Below are 22,099 nucleotides of genomic sequence, written 5' to 3'. Positions count from 1 at the left end.
AGTGGGTAGCGTGGGAAATGTCTCCGTACTGCTAGACAACACTCTCTCTCCAACATAATCAGAGCCCAGTCAAGGGGCAGAATGAGGTGACACTCTTGCATAAAGTGTGAAAGAATTGAGTCACCCGGCTCAGTGACTGGTACACAGTAGACTCAGAAAGCTGTGGCTCCTTCCCTGTCCTGCTATTCAGCACCTGGGGACTCCATCAGAGCCTCTCACGTACCCTAAATCACACTGAGGGACAGTTACAGTCTTCCCCTTCAGAAGAGCCGTGTGGCTGTCACCTCCCATGGGCCCCAGGAACGTGTCCTGCCAGGATGTCTTCTCCTCTCTCAGGGAGACTGAGCTCCAGGCTGGAGCTGAAGTTCTGGAGCCGCTCTCCTCCATAACCATCAGGGCGACGCGGGGAGTCTGACGGAGTGCTCAAAGCTGCGGCCAGTGACCCTAAGGGAGAGCGCACCAAGTGGGGGCCAAAGTCCCACCACCTTTGACCTTTGGTGACCCCAAGCCTAGGCGGGGGTCATCCAGGCAGGCTGGACAGACCACACTCCTAAGCTCCAACACCAGGTATTTTCAAATGTCCCCAGGTTTTGTTGGTCCCCCCTCTCCCCAGCTTCCTAGGAGGAGGCAGGTGTGTTTAGCACAGAAAAGCAGTAGCTGGAGAGGGTGGAGGCTCTTATCAACGTGCCTCAAGCCAGTAATTCTCGACCCAGCCAGAAAGGGCCTAGGTTTAGATAAGGCGGCTGTGCTGCCCCTGCCCGAACATTGTCAGGGGAAAACCCTTCCCTACAACACCTGAGCCCTGATAAAGGATCCTCTTAGAAACGCTCCTTCATTGTCCCTTCTGCAACCACCTTTCCTGGCTGCCCTAAGGGTACAAAAATTCAAATCTTTACTTGATGGTTCCCTTCCTGTAGATCCTTTCTGTAGATCAGGCTAAAATTCCAGGGGGCTTATTTGGAGCTCCAGGCAGCTGGTCAAACCCAAGTAACTCAGGAGTTTACAAATGCTCACTGTTCTCAGGTCAGTAATTTGTGACTTTCTGGTTTCTCTTTCCTTAGTGAAAGTGTATTTTTTTTTTTTTTTAAGATTTTATTTATTCATGAGAGACACAGAGAGAGACAGAGGCAGAGACACAGGCAGAGGGAGAAGCAGGCTCCATGCAGGGAGCCCGACATGGGACTCGATCCCAGGTCCCCAAGATCCCCAAGATCAGGCCCTGGGCTGAAGGCGGCGCTAAACTGCTGAGCCACCCCGGCTGCCCTGAAAGTGTATTTTATAGACACCTCAAGTTCGTCCAACACTGCTCTAAATTCACCCCGCCCACCACCAACCACCTCCTCCTGCTCCAGACAGAGGCTCCACTTGACCGTGTTCAAGTAGGAGATGCGGCCACATGCCCCAGGTGCACGCCTCTTCCCCTGAGGGTGCACAGGCGCCCCACCACTGCCTTCCGCACCATGCCTCAAGCCTCCCACCCAGGGGCCCGCAGCAGCCCTTCTCAGCAGGGCCTCTGAGCCAAGTAGGACTGGGTTCCTCCTTGATGGCTCTGAGTCAGTTCCAAGCCTTGGCTCTGGCTGCCTCCCCAACTTCACCTCCTCGAGTTCCCCCCTCAACCAGCCCCCTTGCTGTCCCTCCACACCTCCTGTGCTCCTGCCTCAGGCCCTTTGCACTTCCGGCTTCTCCTTCCTGGAATGCTACCAAACCTGCCTCATTCACACCCAAGTCTCCAGAGCTTCCGAGGTCCCTTTCCAGAGAGGCCTCTTCTAACCAGCTGCAGAGAGTAACCCACCACTGCCTCCTTACCCTACTTTCTTCTCAGGACGGTCTCTCCTGTTCTCTCTCCCTTAGCAGTCTCCATAGCTTCAATAGTTTATCATATGATAAACAGTTACAGGTCTGCATTAAAAAAAAAATTATCTGCCTTGCCTCCCAGGCCAGGGGTCAGCAAAGCATGGCCTGAGGGCCAAATCACCACAGCTGTCTGCTTTTGTAAATTTTGTTGGAACACAACCAGGATTATTGCCCAACGTGTCTTGTCTGCTGCTTTGGGGCTACAAGGCCCATCGAGTCATTGTGAGAGACTGTATGGACCACAGGTTTAAAATAGTCACCAGCTGGCCTTTCCAGAAAGCTTGCTGTCATTTGTTCTTTGCCAGAGGCGGGAAGGGGTAGAAGAAAGAGGAAGGAAGAGAAGGTATCCCCGGAAGAGGCTGTTCAGGTAAGAGTTGTACTTACCAGCTCCGTGGTCCGCAGCCTGAACCTCCCCCCTCCAGCCCTTTGGAGCTAGTGGTGAGACAGAAAAGCCAAGGGAATTTGATGGCTTCTATGAACAACCCAAGAGCCGTTCTTGCTCAGCTTACAGCTGGCTCCCAGGTCAGGTACTGTTCTCAGCGTGTCTGGGCAGGCTCTCCTCAGTGACCCCAGGATGGAGTCCCACCAGCTGACGCGATTCCCCAGGGTCCTGTGGACAGGGACAGCGGGGGCTCTGGCTGGTGGGCCCAGGCCACACACGTCAGCCCCCGGAATCTGTTCCCTGAAAAAGGGAAAACAGACCTCGAAACGTTTTCACTTCTGAGGGCCCTTTCCGCAGCGGGAAAAGGAGGTGGTCGCAAAAATCCACTACGACTAACAACTTCACTGGTATTTTTAATAGCACATTAACAATATACAATTAACAAATGGGGGGAAAATCACAAACTTCTTAAATCTTTGCTTTTATGCTTTTCCTCCTTGCCATGTCAAACATGTTCACTGCTCTTTTATCTCAGTCGCTGTATCAACACTTACCAGCTGCAAGTGACGCTGACAGTGAATTTGGTTTCACACACAAAAAGGAGGAATTGAGGGATAAATGGAGTAACAACCAGTAGTTTGCTAAATGCCATTTACTCTGCCATCAAGGCTCAGGACCATGAGGACCTGGGCGCAGGTGGGGAAGCTTGGTGAGGCTGCCACTTCACAGCCAGACTGCGCGGGAACTGCCCATTTTGCTTAAAGTGAACACAGTGAGAAGGATGACAAACGGCACATTTCTCTACTTCATCATCGAAGATTTCTGCTTTAATCTTTAAGAACAAGCGGGGCCTTCACTTGGTCAGCCACCTCCTTGCCGCTCAGCGCCTCGACAATCGCAAGCGCAAACTCAAAGCTGGTTCCAGGCCCACGGCTCGTGAGGATCAGGCCGTCCTTCTCCACACGGTTCTCAGAGTAGCTGTAATGACCTTCAAAGTAAGAACAAAAAAGGGTTACATCCTAACAGGCTCATATAAATTTCAAAAAACCAAAAGCCACCCTGTCGCCAGCCACAGGAGAAGCTTCGGGAGGCACTCGGAGCTCTGGCAAGGAGGTGCCGAGACTGAAGCAGCCGCCTGCCGCAGGGAGGCGAGGACAAACAGCTGTTGAAATGAAATAGATAAGGATACCTAGGTTAAAAGCAGTTGCGAAAGGCCTTGTACGTGTGAGGGTGAGTAGGAGTGAAGGCCGATTATTCACGTTTCTATCATCAACAGATGCTCAGGGGTCCGCCCGAACACTGGCATGCCGGCAGGTAAGCAGCGCCTGCCACCTCAGAACGTGCTGTCTTGCCACCAGCAGTAAATGTTTTGAGCTGAAGGCCCTTGCAAAACGGCACTGGCTGGGAGAGGCTTCCTCTGGAGCCCCCTCTACCGCCTGAAGACAGGTCCTCCTCGGCTGTCGTGTCCCCTCAGGAGTCCATCAACTGGGGAGGAGGGACTCATGTCCTGGGAGAGGAGACCAGAAGTCCACGCCACACACAGGCTTTGTCACCAACAACCACACCTCCCATCTGTTCTCCCAAGGGCCCTTTCATCTTTCTTGAAAACCATTTATTCCCTCCTGAGAGGCCCACCTTCCCTTCCCCTTGTCAAGCAGGCTCCGTGTCACACATACTCCATGTAAGAGAGTGGACATGCCTGCCAAGCAGACTTCCTATTGTACAGACTCCGCGTCACACACTACCTATCATATAAACTGTTACACAGACTCCCTGTCACACCGATTCTCTACCATACTCTGTCACGCAGACTGTCACAGACCGCCTGTTACAGACTCCTGTCATACAGGCTGTCACAGAAATGCCTGCCAAGCAGACTTCCTACCATACAGACCCTGTGTTGTGACACAGGGTTGTGACTACCCGTCACAGAGACTCCCTGTCACACAGACTGCCTGTCATACATACTACCTGTCACAGAATCCCTGGTACAGACTGCCTGTATCACACACACTCTGCTGTCTCAAAAACGACCAATGTTCTAAAAATTACATAGGACACGCAGGCAGGGGAGGAGGCGGATGCACGGAGGGAGCAACCATTCATTTCTTGGGCACCCCCTTCCATGTTCCCCAACTGGCTTTTTGGAGGCAAATATAATAAAACAAGAATGTGCTTCTCCTATATTTGAATTCGGTGAATGATGTGACATATGGACAAATCACAGCCACAAAGCTGGGCTTCCTCAGCACCAGCTTCCCCAATGCCTTACCCTCTACAGAAGTCGTCAGCAAACCCACCCTGTGCATGGACTGACTAGGCCTGAACTCATGACCTGGCCCCCCTCCTTCCCCAACCTGTTCCCACTGGGCTCCCACCTGGCACTTCCTGGCCCCCCTGCTCCCACTGCCTGGAAAGCTCTCACCTCCTCCCACCACCCCTCAGAGGAAGCATATGTGATCCCTCCCTCAATTGGGTCCCTCAGGTACCTCCCAGCACTGACACGATATGAAAATAGTCCCCGTTTGCTGTCTGCTCTTTAAAAGGCTGGGCCTTGGGACACCTGGGTGGCTCAGCTGTTGAGCATCTGCCTTTGGCTCAGGGTGTGATCCTGGAGTCCGGGGATCGAGTCCGCATCAAGCTCCCTGTGAGGAGCCTGCTCCTCCCTCTGCCTGTGTCTCTGTCTTTGTGTCTCTAATGAATAAATAAATAATCTTTAAAAAAAATAAAAGTAAAAAAAAAAAAAAGAAAAAGCTGGGCCTCCATCAGCCTCCTGTGGCCTAGAACACTAACAGTACCACGGAGATGCCCCTAAGTATCAGGCGAACCTATGAACATTCCTGTCTTCTCCTCTCTGCATCTGCTGCCTTCATGCAGGATCTCCGTGTTCCAGCCCTCTGATCCAGCTGCCCTTCTTTCCACTCCCTGCTCAGCCCACAAAAAATGTCACCTTTCCAAAGTTTACATCAGAACATAGCCAGTTCTGTCCCCAGAAGAAACCTCTGCCAACTTTCTCCAGCACCTAAAGGTGACTCTGTAATCCACATCCTGCTGGGCAGGCCCCCTCTGGGTCTGGCCTGCACAGAGACTGGACTGGAAGGAACCAAAGAAGACAGTAGGAGCTACTGGTGACCTGGGTATGGACAGTGGTGACAGGGAAGAAATGAAGGTTTGAGAAAACTCTTAGAGACAAAATGCCCAGAGCTCAGCGCTGGACTGAACGTGGGAAGGTGGGAGAATGACTCTAGCTGTCTGTCCTAGGTGATGGAGGGGGTGGCGGCGCCACACAGACACCACTCTTCTGCTGTTCACGCCCTTTCCCAGTGATCACAAACACCTAGAGTAGTTGCTATCTTACTAACCTCACCAGAGATCAAGTCACCCACTGAAAAACCCAAATACAGCACTTCACAAACGTACACTAGTTACACTACTGTAGAGAAGAGGACCTCTAGTTTGAAGGGAAAAGGCTTGCAAAATCTAATGTCATTTACTGATGGTTAAACCGGGCCAAGACAATTTTAGATGCTAAACCAGAAAACCGGCTGGGTCCAGTCTCCCAGAGCTACGAGATGGACTGCCCAGACTGCGGCGGTGTGAGGCAATTTTTAAATGGCTCACCGGACAATCTCTTCGTGGGCAAAATATTACAAACACAGCTTAGACTAGTTAAAGACATTTCAAGGTTCCATGGTTCAAAATTTCAACCAGGAAGAGCAAAAAGGTCTACACTTACCAACTACCTCCACCTAGTGGCAAGGACAGACAAAGACAACGCACACACACCAGGCCCACCAGCCCCGTGCATACACACAGCTGATTCAGACTGGGGAACTCTGCATATCTACACCCCACAGTCACTGGCATAAAGCATTAGTTATTAATTTCTTGTTAACTTTAAGCAAGCACCCCAAAGCCGGGAAGTCTCTTCAAAGGAAACCCAACCGGGGACCCTAGACACAAGGGGTCAGCACCAAACAGCTGCTTTTACCGGCACACATGGCACCTACCAGGTCAGTGGTTCTGCAACAGCAGAGCACTTGCTATACAGACCTGAAGTCCCTGAGAGCCTGAAATATTTACCATCTAGCCCCTTAAGGAAGTCACTGACCTCTGAGCACAGCAGCTCTGGGTTCAACTCTGAGGGCTGATGTTTAGTAGGTGTCTGATCTCTTTGAGCCTCACTTTCCTCTTCTGTAAAATGGGGAGGATACCAACCTCCCAGGACTGCTATGGGAGTCCAGTCACATGGATACCAGAACCAAGTGGTAGTGTTATTACAACAGGGTACTCAGCCCAGAGCTGGGCATGGACCAGCTTCCCCCCTTCCCCTGTGCAGGCTCGTGCCAGGCAACATTCTGTGTGCATTACACACACAGTAACTCACAGGGCCTGTCAACAGTGCCATGTGGGGGGGGGCACTGGGATCCTTAGAGGACAGGTGAGAAACCGAGGCTGGGCGGGGGAAGGAGACCGCCCACAGCCAGGAGCCACACCCACAGGGCCTGGCCCAGGGGACGCAGCTCTTCACTGCTCAGCTACAGGATGGGGCCTTCAGATGCTTGCTAGAACAATGGACAGGTAGGAAATGAAAAGATTATCAAAGTCATTATTTCTTCATTTAAGAACTGAGAAACAGGAAGACCTTGTCCTTCAGACTGAATTGCTTATCTGAGCAAAAATGTCACGCTGATCTAAGTACATGATGAGGACAAGGAGGAGGACCAGAGGAGACACCCAGGAGGTGACGACAGCTCCACTTCTTGGAGCGCTCTGAAGGGGCAGATGTTTCAAACATTTTTTTTCCCCCTCACAGTAGGATTTACTGGCTGAACTCAATACCTCGTAACTTAAACATGTGTGGGAGCCTCACTGGGACAGAGGCGGGGCCAGAGTTCCAGCCTGACTCTGGGCAAGTCGCCTGGCCTCTCAGAGCCGGTATCCTCATTTGTGAAGTCAATACCTGCCTTGCTAGGCACCAGTGGAGATAATGCTTGTGAATGTACTTTATAAACCTTGAGAGTTAACAATCTAATCTTCCTCTATTCCTAATCAACCTCAGTGTTCTTGAGGCATTACAGGGAAATAGACACAACAGATCCACCTTCAGATAAAGGAGGAACGTGGCCTACTATTCGACCCTTCCCCCCAAATGTTGTAACTACTAAAAAGGAAGCCTGATTCCAATCTGACTCTCCAGAACCTATTAGCTCCAAGTAAATTCTATTTCTACATTAAAAAATACCCAGCAGCCAGGGCCTTTTAATTAAAAAAATAACTTTTCACACAGATGGTTTTACTGACAACTTAGTATCTTTCTAACAACTAAAATAAAGTTAGAGACTTTTAAGAAAATATTAATTTGGATCAAATTTAAGAATATTCACAATCTGGGGCACCTGGGTGGTTCAGTGGTTGTGTCTCTTTGGCTCAGGGTGTGCTCCTGGAGACCTGGGATTGAGTCCCACATCAGGCTTCCTGCATGGAGCCTGCTTCTCCCTCTGCCTATGACAGTGTCTATGTCTCTCACGAATAAATAAAATCTTTGGGAAAAAAAAAATTCAGAACGTGCAACAGCACGAACACTTAGATAAATGATGGACTCGGGGAGCTGACAACGCATAAGGGTAGGTTCATGGACTGTAACACAGGTACTGCTCTGGTATGGAAGAGGAAGGCAGGGAGACTGGGGGGGGGGGGCAGGGCATGTGTGGGAACTCAGCATTTTCTGCTTAATTCTGCTGTGAACCTAACACTGCTCTAAAAAGCAAGGTCTGTTACTTAGAAGGAAAAAGCACTACAGTGAAAATGTACAACCTCACGTGGCTGTAGAGAGAGTGTAAGAGATGCTACGGCCCTCTTTGTTGTTTTAGTTCAGAACCAGCCTCCAGCAGGACTGAAAGAGGGGAGAAAATGTATCTCTGGCACAGATGTTTCCAAAGCAGTGCTGATGTTACTGTTTTGTCTTTTTCTTTATTCGCTGAAATAAGGCTGGCTGATGTTTTACCTGGAGCCAGTCACAGTCTCCTTGCTGGCCAAATGCCAACTGAACCACTTTTGGCTTCTAACTGGAAATTTTAGATGTTCTTGCAATGACCCACACTAGTGTGAGTTTTCTTTCTCTGTGCAAGTTCCTGGGCCTCTGCCTCTGTTACAGACACTCCACGGACAGACGGCAGAGGAAAACACCACCTGTCTGACAAAAGACACTATTTGGTTGGTGTTCGGAATGTCACACTGAGAAGCGTTGGCTGTTATGAGGGAGGATCAGTCAGTACATAGTTGTACATTCAGATAGTTATACTGCTTTGCCATTGCTCTCTACTTAAAGAAATATTCAATAAATGACCCCCTCCCCCACTGCCAAAAAGATACAATCTTAAGTTTAAAAAGCAAGCTGGAGAACAATACATTTAGCAGATCTCATTTGAGTAAAAATATTAAACTGCAAAGGATAAAGAGTATGTGCAGAGAAAATCCTGGGGTTACACAGAGAACTTTCTAACAAAAGTTACCTCTGAAAAGCAGAAAAGGGGTGAGGAAGTAAGAAAAGGCATATGTATGTTTTTACTTCACCCCCTACCCATACCATCTGCACTCTACCTGGAATAAAAATTATAAAGATAAATTAATAAAAATTAGCTGTCTAGCTGGTATTTATGAAAGAAACAAGTTATCCAAGAGGGTGCCTGGCTGGTTCAGTCAGTTGAGCAACTGACTCTTGGCTTCAGCTCAGGTCACAATCTCATGGTCCTGGGATCTAGCCCCTCATTGGGCTCCATGCTCAGCAGGGAAGTCTGCTTGTTCCCCTCCTTTTGCCCCTCCCCACCACTCACACTCTCTAAAAGTAAATAAATCTAAGAAAAAAAAAAACAATAAATACAAAACCCTGTCACCCAAGGAAACAGACCTGCCACCCATGAAGAGAGTAATATTCACTTTACTTTGGACTGTGGGCAAAAGGGCATTTTCTGAAATTGCTGTCGAGGTTTAAAGTTTACCCTCAGGCTGCTGGCAAAGTGTTTAGTAAAAAAATCCTAGTTAACCTGGCATTTCATAATCATTCCCATTGAGGACAATCGGGTCTCTGGCTGGCCTTCACTTAGTCCCTGAACCCCCATCAGGGCACAAACAGAGACAAGCATGCACCACCTCTGCCCCACTGCCTGTTCCCTCTCTAGGTGGAACACTTGAGAAGAAAGCAAGGAACACCCCACACCTGAACTCCTAGAGTCCCCCTACACAAGGTTATCCTGGGTGGGAAACAATACTAAATAGCAGCTGAGAAGGTCTTTCTGTATATTGAAAATAGAAGCATATACTTACTTCCATTCATCATTTTGTCTTTAGCAAGTGGGTGTGTTGTAACTTTGCTTCCAAAACCTATTTCATGAGCCAAAAGAGCTGTAGGACCTAAAAAGATTAATAAAAAAGACTTCAGTGTGGATACAAAAAACCCAATGGTTTAAAAATTGCAGCAGCAGAAGTATTCCTCAAAACCAGGAGGCTTTTTACCTAAAATATACTTATGATTCTGAAATTAAACACTTTTTCATATGAGGTAAAGTATGTTTATAATAAACCATCTGCTCGGCACATCTGGCAAAAGCGTACAAACTCAAAACACAACAATACCCATTTAATCATAAATCCTACCAGCAGCATCCAGATAAACAGAGTGTGGCCCCGCTCAAGGAACTGCAGGCAAGGGTCCCAGGGGTCAGAGGGGAGGCCACCAAGGCCTTCCTCTTAGCAAATAATCTAGTCGCACATGAAAGGCAGCCAGTGCTCTCCCAACTTTGGATTTGACTGCTATCTCAGACTACGGTTTTCTACTTGAAAATGAAAGATTAGCAGTCATCCCTCCACTTACCTACCCAAACATCCCAGGCGGTAGGATTATCACAACGAACAGGACATTGTCCAGCTCTGTGAACTGTCTAGAAGTCTGAGACGTAAGGGTACTAGCATTTCTTTATTAAAAACCACTTAAGACCATGCACAAATATCAGTAATGGTCCCCAAATAAGGAGAGAACCAAAACTATTTTATAACATTGTTATGATGCCTTAAAACTTTAAAAAAGTGATTATTCTAACTTTTTTCTCTAAGCCTCATGTCACACCTAGAAAAATATGCTTCAGAACAGCAACGTGACCTTGAAAAAATGGGTTAGGGTGCCATGGCTAAGACCCGAGGACACAGCCTGTGTGCTTTAGCTTCAGCCAATGCACACACCTGCTCTCACTGACCTTTCATTTATCAACACAGTTCCAAGGAAAAAGGAGTTGTAGACTATACCTACCGGCTAGATCACAGCTGCTGTTCACAGGAAGATCAACAAATAATACTTAATTACATGAGCCTTCCGCCTGACATCAGGCCAAGTCCCGATTTATATCTCCTAAATCAAAAGCCTCAAATAGATTTGATGTTTCTCTCTCCATCTTAATTTTATCCCACATACCAGACAGCCATGGTAGCAACTTTTAAGTCTGTAAAAAACTGAATAATTATCACTCAATTTTTATTTGAATGGACTCATCAATTACCCTTCATTCTTCCTTTGTAAGATTTTAAAATATAAGAAATAATTCTCTACGTGATCTTGGATTTAAAAGTGAATCTTGAGAAGCAACCATTCAGTGAAGAGAGAGCAATCGTAGTGAGTTAGGAATTTTTAGGCCGTTGCCTTCAGCAAATAAAACTGCTGCCTACAAAAAAAAAAAAAACAAAAAAAAAACAACAACAAAAAAACTGCTGCCTACATTAACGTTAATAAATTTCTGTTTTGGTTGAATGTAGGACTTTAGTGACGCCTTACTCATCATGGTAAGCCCATAATTACTGCTTTCTGGGGCTTAAAAATCCTATTTGGAGAATTCGAGAAGAGATATTTACCTGCCATTACTTGAGACTCTGGCGGATGAAAATGTTGCTGAGTCTGCAGCAGGGACCCAGCTGAGTGAGAGCAGAGGGCACCGCAGACAGGAGCCTCTCTGGCCGCCACTACACTGAAGCCAACAGCGCCACCATGTGGTGATTTACGGAGAGAACACCACGCAGTCAGCCCAGGCCCTCCAGGTCCCAGGGCTCAGCCAGCCAGGCACCTGACAACTCCTGGGCCCCTCACACCTCCAGGCTCCTTTTCCTCCCTGACCCAGAGTGAGTATCATTTTATTTTCTGATCAAGACAGTCTCCCTTTCAGTCTCGGTTTCGGTCCCTTCACATCAGGGGCTAAGCAAACACTTTTTCAGCTCAGTACGCAGCTCCCAGCCCCTAACTGCAACACTTATGAATCACCTCGTTTTTCATCACATCTCCTATTTTTGCTGTACCCAGAGGACAGTACAGGATATTCAACAACACAAACAGAAGGCTAGCGTGCTGTTTATGGCTAACATCGATTTAAACGATTATAAGGTCTAAGCTCCTTAGCATGGCCTTCCAGCTGCTTGAGCATGAAACAGTGAGCCAGATGTAGCTAATAATTCTGCCCCCTTAGCAACACAGAAGGACCAACTGACATGTGGTTTTCACTTTCAGCAGAGCATGAGGGAACAAATCCAGCACAAACCCTTCCTTTCTTCCTTCCACTAGGGAAACTAAGGATGAGGCTGTGGCCAGGTGCTGGGGGCAATGAAACTAAGTCCTCACATACCTAACAGGACCTAAAACTTCCTACCCAGAGGGATGGAGCTGCATGGGCTGCAGTGACTGCAGGGTCCTTCAGCCAGAAAGCCCTGTGCCCTGAGGTCAAGAGGCCAGTGCTGGCTGGAACCCAAGGACCGGGCCTGCCAGTACGGTCACTCTAAGGTCCTCGAACATCTAGGTCTTAGGACCCTTGAGCTCTTATGTGGGTTACAGCTATCAGGAACTGCCGTGTTAGAAATCAAAACAGAGATTTTTACAATACTTGAGCATACATGCCACACCCAAATGATGGCAGCATCCCACTGCCAGGTCACTCCTGTGAGAATGAGGGCAAAGAATGTCTTAGTACCTGCTTTCACCTTATGATACTTTTGAAAGAACTCTGAGAATCTCCGCTGTAATTAATGCAAAGTCCCAAGGATCCCCGGCTTATAACTTCTTTAACAAGTCCACTGTACTGAACAAAACATCATGTCATTTGATCGAACCATCCATTTATTCATTTTATTTGTTGTTTTGACAAACATTTCATAAAGACCTAAGCACTGGCTAAAATTACACTCTGGAAAAAATGCAAGATTGCAGAATATCACAATGCTGGCGCATTTAAGACTGAATTTTACAACGCTATCAGAAATCAAATCATTACTAAGTTTAAAAGATGTGGGGACATCTCTGAAGCACCAACAACCTTCTTCTAAATTACGTGACAGATATCATGGTGCCTAAAATCTAACACTTTGCACTGAGGATCAGATGGAAAGCACCCGAGGCCTCTGAATCCGTAGGGCAAGAACAGGACAGAGCTGTTATGTTTATGTCTGACCGATTCTTGCTGACTGGCTGCTGGCAGATACACTTTCTGGCACAGCGATTTGCTGGAACAAGCTGTTTACTGAATTCCAGAGGGCATTATTTTCCTCAGAGGTCAACCAAACATGGAAAACATTAAGTTTCACGGAACATAGACCAAAAGCACACAGAGGCAGAAAACAGAACTGTACTCGTTTCTGAAATGACACCAACTTCATGCTACCCAAACAAAACATGCCAAGACGGATACCCTTCATGCTTTGAAGGGAAAGAGGTATTTGGAACAAAATCTTCTAATTCGAGACTACCCCATCACATTTTTTTTTGAAGAAAACCAACAGCACATTTTATCCAGGACAGTTCTGCCCATTACCTGCACAGATGGCGGCTATGAGGCCCTTTCTGTTTTCTTGTTCCTTCAGTATCTCCTTCACGGCAGCAGACTATTCAAAGAAACCCCAAACACATCAAGTTATCATGAAGCCACAAGCCAATCTCCAGCTGGAAAGCTTAGGAGGATCTGCTTTTAATTTAAACTGCAAGACCTTTAGTCTGTTTTCTGACAATATTTCTAACTCATTAATAGAAAAATTAGCAAATTCATACTCTTTCTACACCGTTAAACCTGATCAAGGCATTTATTGCAAGAGAAAGGCATACTTTTTTTTAAATTTTTTTTTAAATATTTTTAAAGACGAGATGAGAAAAGCAACTTCTCTGGGGCAAATTGACCCTTGCCATCTTGTGATCCTGGGAGAAAGGAGGAGAAGGGTGCGTGGTGTTTTCAGATGGCAGAGCAAGGAACAAGATCCGGCAGAGTGCCAGGTATCTGACTCAACCTGCTTTGTAAACATCTATTGGCTGTGCCCCTTCTTCCTTTCCCGCTATTCCTGCAGGCGGACCCCTCACAGAAGACTTCAATGAAGAAGCAGTGGCCTCTTCTGATGCCATTTTTCACCTCTGCTGGCAGTTTCAGTCCCCTGCAGCTCCCTGCCCCCAGCCCCAGGGTCTCTTAGCTTTCTACTCTTAAACCTTCATGAAACACAAAATTAGATTCACAGAATATGTTCATAAATAATAGTTCCACCAATTCCACTTACTTGTGTAGTAAATATCACTAGAGATGTTTTTAAGCTAGAACACCATTTTGTTTCACCTGCTCCTAGTTTATTCCCAGCCTCCTTCCCGAAATATTTTAGTAACAAAACCAACATAACACATGCAGATACTGAAATACTTCCTTTATATGGTCTTTACCTCACATAAATTCTGTGCACCCAGATTACCTCCCGGCAGAATCACTACATCATAAGGTCCCTGTAGTTAAGACAAAAAAAAAAAAAAAGAGTGAAAACATTTCATTTGAAAGGTGCACTACAGTGACAGTCCTAAATGTGGGTCAGAGCAAAGAACTGTTAACAGAAGAGTAGTTAAATAAATCAAAGTATATCCCTACAACACAATGTTGTAACTAGCAAAAAAATCAGAATATGGTAATGTGAAAGGATGTCCATGTTGCAGAATTACAGGTGTAGCATGATCTCACTCTTCTAAAAAGAAAAAAAGGGGCATGTGGCTGGCTCAATCAGGGGAGCATGTGACTCAATGTCAGGGGCTGTGAGTTCAGGCCCCACATTGAGTCTAGAGCTTACTTAAAAAAAAAAAAAAAAAAAAAAGTATGCAGTTGGCAGTTGTGTGTATATGCCCCTAACATACATGTGTATGGTCTATAGATACAGACAAAAGGCAGCCAGGTGCTAATGGGGTATGGTACAGGACAGGATGGTGGCGAGGGGACATAAGAAAGGGACATTTAACATTTGGACTTTCTGTAAGTCTACAGTGTATAGGAGTTACTTTTTCAACAAGAATGCACACACAATCTTAGAAAGAATTAAAAAAAAAAAACAAATTTTAAGTGAAAGGCACAGACAAGTTTTTACCTCTTTGAGAAGTAGGACTTAGGGGAGATGATGGCAGTATTTTATTGTCCTAAACACCCAACACCCCCAGCAACCTACTGAGGCCAAACTTGCTGAAATTATGAAATGGAAATTGGTTTAACAATATTTTAAGATGTGAAAAAAGATTTTTTAAAATTTAGTTATTTAGCAGATCACAAAGTGAAAATTTAGTACACAATTAGGGCAACACATACTGCTTAGAATTACTCTTAAAGACAATGAACATCCTCCTGTCGTTTTAAAACCAAGCAAAACTACAAACTACACAGAAAGTGTGAAGTGCATAATTTCTTTCACTCCTTTTAGAATCTGAATAAACATAAACAGACACAAAACGTAACCACTGTTCTAAAATACCCAGACACCACAAGATGAAAAAGAACAAAGAGGGAATATTTTCTTCTACTCAGCCACTTTTAACATGCTATTTAGAATGTTTCAATAATTTGTATGTAAATACCAATACTCCTATACTCCACAATCTGGCACTGAAATAACATGAATTTATTAGATAGGAATAAATTTTTCTCTTGTGCATTTGAGGACAGCGAGCATGGGAATCATGCTCTGGGCTCCTTCGCAGGGCACAAATGGATCTGCATCCATGAGCTGGCTCTGCTTGTTTTCCTGACACGACACTCCAAGAGCATACAAGTCACACCCACTATCACAATGGCCATTAAGCAGTGAACTACATGAAAGGGTGTGCAAAAGTGCCTACGCACGTTTGGGTGGGCTCGCTCCTGAAGAAGGGACCTCAGCTCTTGATGGAGTCCCAAGTGTTAGTTGCCATCAAAGGTAATGGTCAAGATAAAGAAAAAGTAGCATAATTTAACTAGAATTCTTACTCCTCCCTTCATCCCACCACTAATCAACTACAAGCTGTTCCACATAAAATAAATCACACAGCTATGTCTATATCACTGAAAATGGAAAGGTAAAAAGCAGCTTTCAAATAAAGAAACAGGAAATGTGGCAGTTGGTTCCTTGTATCAGGTAATGAAGTTATAACAGGAGGCAAAGGGGCCTTTGAGGCCAGATGAACACTGATGAAAGTGTCCCACCACCAAGCACAGGCAGCAGGAACTGCCAGCTTCCTTGAATACAGAGTCCTTGACTTCCCTGGGCTTATTATAGTGGGGAAGACATCCAAGGAAAGTAACTTCCTTAAAATAAGTCTGTGCTAACAGCCTGAGATATAATCAAAAGACATTTCAAGAACCTGATAGAGAAGCCATAGGAAGGAATAATCCCACGTATGGATAACAAACCTCTTTTTTTGCATCTTCCAGACTGGCATCAGGACAAATGATGACGTCTCGGCTACACTGTACTGGGTCTTTCCCAGCCAGACCCGCAACGGTGACTTTAATCTAAGAGAAAGACGTCATCACATTTAACATTGAAACATAAATTTAGAGTAACATTTTCACAGCTGCTGTTTTAAAATAACTTGGCAGGAAATACTGCAATGAAACCATGCTGACTTTAAGCTACTAAGTTAGCTAAATATATTTAATAACTAGGTCTGTCCCAGTTTGTCTGGGACAGTCCTGATTTACAGATACTATCCTGGTCCCCTGCCTGGTTAGTGTCCTTTCTCCCACAAGCTTTCTGGTTTGGGCCAACATCCTGCTAATAATCCATCTTGCAAAGTTACTGTTGCTATTTAAATCTCATGGTATTTCCTTCAAATAGAAAGACAAGTAAGAACAATGAAATACTACTTTAGCTTGCAAAAAGTTAATAAAACCAAGAGCTAGTCCTGGGAAAATGGGGATTGTCCTACACTGCTGGTGGGCCCACACGCTGGTACTCTGGGGAGTCACTGGACAAAATCTGGTAATGCTAACTATGGGCTGTCCTTTGGCCAAGCAATTCCATTTTCGGGCATAAAAACCAGGAAAACCTCCCACACATTTGCATAAGGAAACCTGTACAAGAATATTAGAGTATTGCAATGTCCTGAAATACCCTAACAAAAGAATGGAGAGACAGCAGCATATTCATACAACGTAACAATAAGCAGCAATTTTAAATTAAAAAACCGGATCTAGATGTGTCTTCATTTACGAGAACCAGAGAGATGAAGGGCTAACAGACTCTGGGGCCAGACTGCTGGGGTCTAAGTACTGGCTCTTCTCCTCACTAAGACAACAACATGGACACTTCATGTAGTGTCCCTGTGCCTTAGTTTCTTCAACTGTACAACGAGGACAGTCAATAACTCATAAGGTTGTTATAGGACTTAAGCAAGTTCAGGTGCTTAGATGAGCATCATCTAGCATCAGTAAATACTATTCAAGTGTTCACTAGGGATATATATATATGTATACACAGAGAGAGAAATAGATGTAACTAGAACTGTAAAATGTACTTGTAGTGTAACACTACTCTGAAGACATCCATGGGATGGATACACATTAATGAGAGAACAGAGTTATCCCTGGGGCTGAAGGGGAATAGTATCCAGGAAATTTACAAAGAGGGCTGTGCAATGCTTTATTTCTTTTTAAAGCATCTGTTGCTCAAGAAGAGGAATATTTACAAGAAATTTGGCAAAATGTTACAAAAAATTACGTATTTACAAGAAATATGGCAAAATGTTAACAAGTATTAAATGCGGACAATAGACAGGCATTTATTGTTATATAGTCTCTGCACTTTTGTGTTTGAAATATTTTATAAAGTACACTGAATATTATTAAAAATGCCTTCAAAACCCAAAAATGTTTGAAAAGGGGGAGGGCTGGAAAATGTTGGGAGGACTTACTCCAGCTCGTCTCATGACATCTACAGGGATGACTGTCTCCATCTCCTCTGCTCCTTTGGCTAGGATGACCAGGGCTCTTTTCGAAGCCATTTTTATGTTGTATTTTTAAAAGACTTAATTGGGAGAAGAAGAAGAAAAAAAAAAAGATTTTCAAAACACTTGCATGGCAACCCTAAGATAGTCAAAAACCTCAAGTTTAAAAAAAATCTCAAGTTCAGGAACATTTTTAAGCAAAGTAACTAAGTGCTTTGCTTTCCTTTTTCCCAAGGAAAAGATCCTGAGAGACAAAACAGTACATGAAAAAAAGCATTTTAAGGCTAACAGTGGTTTACACAGAATTTCAACTGCTGTTATTTTTGAGATGAAAACACAGCAGGGTTGCTAACACGTGTCAGTACCGTTTGGATTTTCTCTGACCATGTTTTTTGTTTTGTTTTGTTTTAACTCAATATACAAAACTTACTGCAACCAGTACTTTCTAAAACACACATACGTGGGTCTTGCATTTCACACGATGCGGGGAGATAAGCCTTATTCTCGGAAGCACTATTTTCAGAGAAACGTCCAAACTTAATTTCATGGGCAAAAAGCTACACACAGTCTGCGATTTTTGGAGGGGATTTTCTTTGAAGTTCCAATAACTGCACAAAACCCTCTGGAAAGTTAACAGTGTTAAATATTTCACCATATTTTTTTTTTTTTAATGATGTTGAAAGGTGGGAATTCCCCCAGTAAACTCAACGCAACCGGACCCTCTCTTTGCACTTGGCTCTTCGGTAAGCGGCAGCTGCCAAGCGGGGCCCCAATAGTTTGCAGCCTGCTCTTTCTGGGGAGTCCGCTGTGCGCGCAACACAGCCGCTAAGGAAACCACGTCAGCAAACAGAGCACGGACTAGTCACAAACTGGGGGGACGCCATGCACACAAGCCCGGAGGGCCCGAGGCCGCCGCGCGGCGTGACTGCGACCTGCGGTGCCCCCTTCCGAAGCCCGCTCCGGGCTGCCCGTGGCTCCCTCGCCGCCCGCAGCGCCCCCCGCAGCGACCCGAACCACGCCTCTGCCCACAGCCCCGGCACCTCGGCCCCGTCGGCAGCAGCTCCGCGCCGGAGACTACCGAACCCAAACCGGCCTAAACGGGGACGTACGTGAGTACGCACGCACGCACGCACGCACGCCCCCCGAGCGCGAGCCCTCGGCGCCGCACTGCGCAGACGCACGCCGCCCGGCTTCTGGTTCGGCCCCGCCCCCCCGGTACTGCGCAGACGCCCGTCGCGCAGACCCCTCCTCGTTCTCCCTTCGTCCCCAGGCCCTGCACTGCGCAGACGCACATCGCCCGGCTTCTCTTTCTGCTCGTTCCCCCTAACCACGCCCCCCTCGGTACTGCGCAGACGCACGCCGCCCAGGCCCCGCCTCCTCCCCAGCAGCGCACGCCGCAGGCTGGTGGCGCTCGCTCACGTGCGTCACATCCTCCCGGACGCACGTGGGTTAGAATCCTCCCTGGACAGCTGGGGATGTTTCCATTTGGTGCACCCGGCACCACGAGAATCCCGCGTGTTCGCGCAGCCTCACGAACGCTCCCCTCCCCCGTCGGCGCGGTCCGGCCCGCCGCTGGCGCCCACGGGCGTTAACCCGCCTGTGACCGCAGCCTGCCCGCGCGCGGTCCCCTCGGGAGCTGCGGCGCTTTGCTGTCAACAGACGTTTCCGTGGAGTTGCACCTTCACGCTTCTCTCGCACGCTCGGCGTCCCTATCCGGGAGCGCCTTCTCGTTTCCCCCCGACCTGTTAGGACTTAAAGGTTTTCCCCATCCTGGGTCCCCACGGTGGGCGCCCGGTCCTCGGGATCCTGCGCGGCTCCCAGCACGGGTTTGCGTGCGGTGATTGCCCGTGTGATGGTTTCTCAAAGTTGTTTTTTTCCCAAACATCCCAGCGCTGCTGCTGCTGCACCCACAGGCTTAGAGCACTGCTGAGCACCCGGACCTGATTGGTACTTGGTGACATTTAAGTCAGAATCCCACACTTTGTTCTTAAAAGTTTGCATTGAATGTTGATACTTTAACCCATTTCAAAAACCAAAGTCGGGCAGCCGGGGCGGCTCAGCGGTTTAGCGCCGCCTTCAGCCCAGGACGTGATCCTGGAGACCGGGGATCGAGTCCCACGTCGGGCTCCCTGCGTGGAGCCTGCTTCTCCCTCTGCCTGTGTCTCTGCCTCTCTGTGTGTGTGTCTTTCAGGAATAAATAAACCTTAAAAAAAAACCCAAAGTGCTGAAAGTTAACGTTGAACCGATGGACTCCTTCCTATCCTTGTCCCCTCTCTCTTCCACCATCCCCCCTCCCTGACTCCCTGCGGGTAACGTTATAGTCGTTTCCTGAGCATCTTTCCAGGATTTCCTCACGCAAGCACCAGCAAATACTTTGTTTTACATCTTTCGTATAGAAATGTAGCGCACTATGTGCATTGTTCCGTCCTTCTCTCTCTGCTGCCACCTTAAGTGAATGTTGGAGATCTTTCCTTATAAAAAGGAACTTCCTTTTTTTTTTCTCAGACAGATAATATGCCATTGTGACATGTCCCATAGTTTATTTTATCGGTGCCCTGCTGATAATACTTAGGTTATTTCCAGCCTTTTTTTTTTTTTTTTTTTTTTGAAGTAGGCTCCACACCCAGCATGGAGCCCAACCCTTAGTTTGAACTCTTGACTCTGAGCTGAAATCATGTCAGATGCTTAATGGACTGAGCCACCCAGGCCCCCCTGCGGTCACTTCTTTTTCTTTTGTGTGGACAGCACTGCATTGCATACCCTTATTCACACGCCCTACTTGTGTAGGTATAACTGGAGGGTAAATTCCCAGAAGTGGTAAATGCACTGGAGCAGCTCCATACCACTTGAGTCACTTACCACTCTCGCCAGTAATATGTGAGGTTGAACAGTATTTTAAAGTATGTCAATGTTTTTGAAGTTTCAGTTTAGATATTAAAGACGCCCTTATTTTCAAGAAATAACTTAAAAGCACTTTAATGTTATTTCATAAGATCCTTACAATGGTGTTGAGAGTGGCTTTAAGACTTGCAAACAAATTTTTACAAATTACAACACTGCATTGTGCAAAATTTTTAAGTGTCTTTAAATAATCATTTGGCATTTTAAGAAAACATTTTGGGAGTTCTGGAATATCTTCATCTCTGGTTATTTGTAAAGGAAGCAGGCAAAAGCCATCCCCTTTCAGTTTTGAAGTATGGTAGAAAATGGGCAAGTGGTCAGACGTGTGTTTTCAAAAACCAAGGAGGAATTTAGCTAGTTGAAGGAAAACCAAGAAAAGATGGGCTGTTGTGGTCCAGTGCCCTAGTAAACTCTTGTAAGGAGACAACCATGCTGGTATCCTGCTGCAGGATGAGCTAGCCAGCACAGAACAAAAATGGCAAAACAGAAGTTCTTAGCAGCAGAAGGGAAAGAGAGAGAATGAACCTGACTTAAGATTCCTGAAACATCTGCATCACCATCTATATCTGAAATGGACCTGGGTCATCATTGATTTTTATCAGATGAATAGCACACAGTGTTTACAACTCAAGTATTGCTTATGGTAGATTGGCTTATCTTTTAGAAATATTCTTTCTTTCCTCACCTGCATAAGTGGCGGATACTCCCTGCCCCTGGACTTTGGCCTTGTTTATTTTTTTTCTTAAGGTTTTTTTTTTTTTTAATGTATTTGAGAGAGAGAGAGAGAGAGAATATGAGCAGGGGGGAGGGCAGAGAGAATGGGAGAAGCAGACGCCCAGCTGATGAGGGAACCTGATGCGGGGCTCATCCCAGGACCTGGGGATCATGATCTGAGCTAAAAGCAGACGCTTAACCAACTGAGCCACCCAAGTGTCCCAGGTTTGGCCTAATAGAATGTTAGCAGGTGAGGTATGATCAAAGCCTTGAAAAGCATTGACCTGATGATCAGGCTTGCTCTCTTGTACTTTTGCATTGTCATAGGAAGAGCCCCTGGGGCTGCTGCTGCTTCCCATTCAACCTGGGTTTCAATGAACACTTGTGGAACAGAGCTGCCCCGGTCAACCTGGACCTGTGCCCGAGGCAGTCAGCACAGCCAAATGATAGACTGTTGTCCTCAGATTCTGTTACACTTTGATAGCTCAGTGATACAGCTCTTAAGAGGCTCATAATGAAGAAGTCTTCTGATTTAGTTATTCTTACTTTCCAGAGACAAATATTTTCAACTTTTTAAATTATTTCTTGTAAAAAATAAATAAATAAATAAATAAATAAATAAATAAATAAATAATTTCTTGTAATTATCTCAGTACACCATAGGCCTGAATTGCATGGGTCTGCTTATGTAGATTTTTTTTTTTCGAAGAACACAGTTCAGTATTCTAAATATATTTTCTCTTATGATTTTCTTAACATTTTCTATTCTCTGACTTTATTATCAGAATACAGTGTATAGAAAATATAACAGAAAAAAACATATGTTTATTCACTTTGTGTTAGTAAGGTTTCCGGTCACCAGTGGGCTATTAATAGTTAAGTTCAGGGGGAGTCAAAAGTTATATGTGAATTTCAGATCACACAGGGTGAGGGGTGTTTGGTGGCCCTAACCCTTACAACAATATGCTCATACTGTTATTTTTCCTTATTGGTTTTAGACATTATATATT

At 46.0% G+C, this 22,099-nt stretch overlaps 1 protein-coding gene across 1 annotated transcript; it reads right to left on the bottom strand.

Annotated features, from left to right (window-relative positions):
• Positions 1-2,636: 2,636 nt before the first annotated feature.
• Positions 2,637-18,662, bottom strand: PARK7 (Parkinsonism associated deglycase). The gene is made up of 7 exons (XM_041772195.1): positions 18,515-18,662; positions 17,442-17,554; positions 15,940-16,041; positions 13,962-14,021; positions 13,078-13,147; positions 9,563-9,649; positions 2,637-3,224 (listed from the first exon to the last, which is right to left on the bottom strand). The coding sequence occupies exons 2-7, from the start codon at positions 17,529-17,531 to the stop codon at positions 3,064-3,066; spliced, it is 570 nt and encodes a 189-aa protein (XP_041628129.1). The 5' UTR covers positions 17,532-17,554; positions 18,515-18,662; the 3' UTR covers positions 2,637-3,063.
• Between the last annotated feature and the right edge of the window lie 3,437 nt (positions 18,663-22,099).

The sequence above is a fragment of the Vulpes lagopus genome, chromosome 10, assembly GCF_018345385.1.
Source record: "Vulpes lagopus strain Blue_001 chromosome 10, ASM1834538v1, whole genome shotgun sequence".
Lineage (NCBI taxonomy): Eukaryota > Metazoa > Chordata > Mammalia > Carnivora > Canidae > Vulpes > Vulpes lagopus.
Note: the sequence above shows the minus strand (reverse complement) of the source record. Positions and strands in the feature narration are given on the sequence as shown.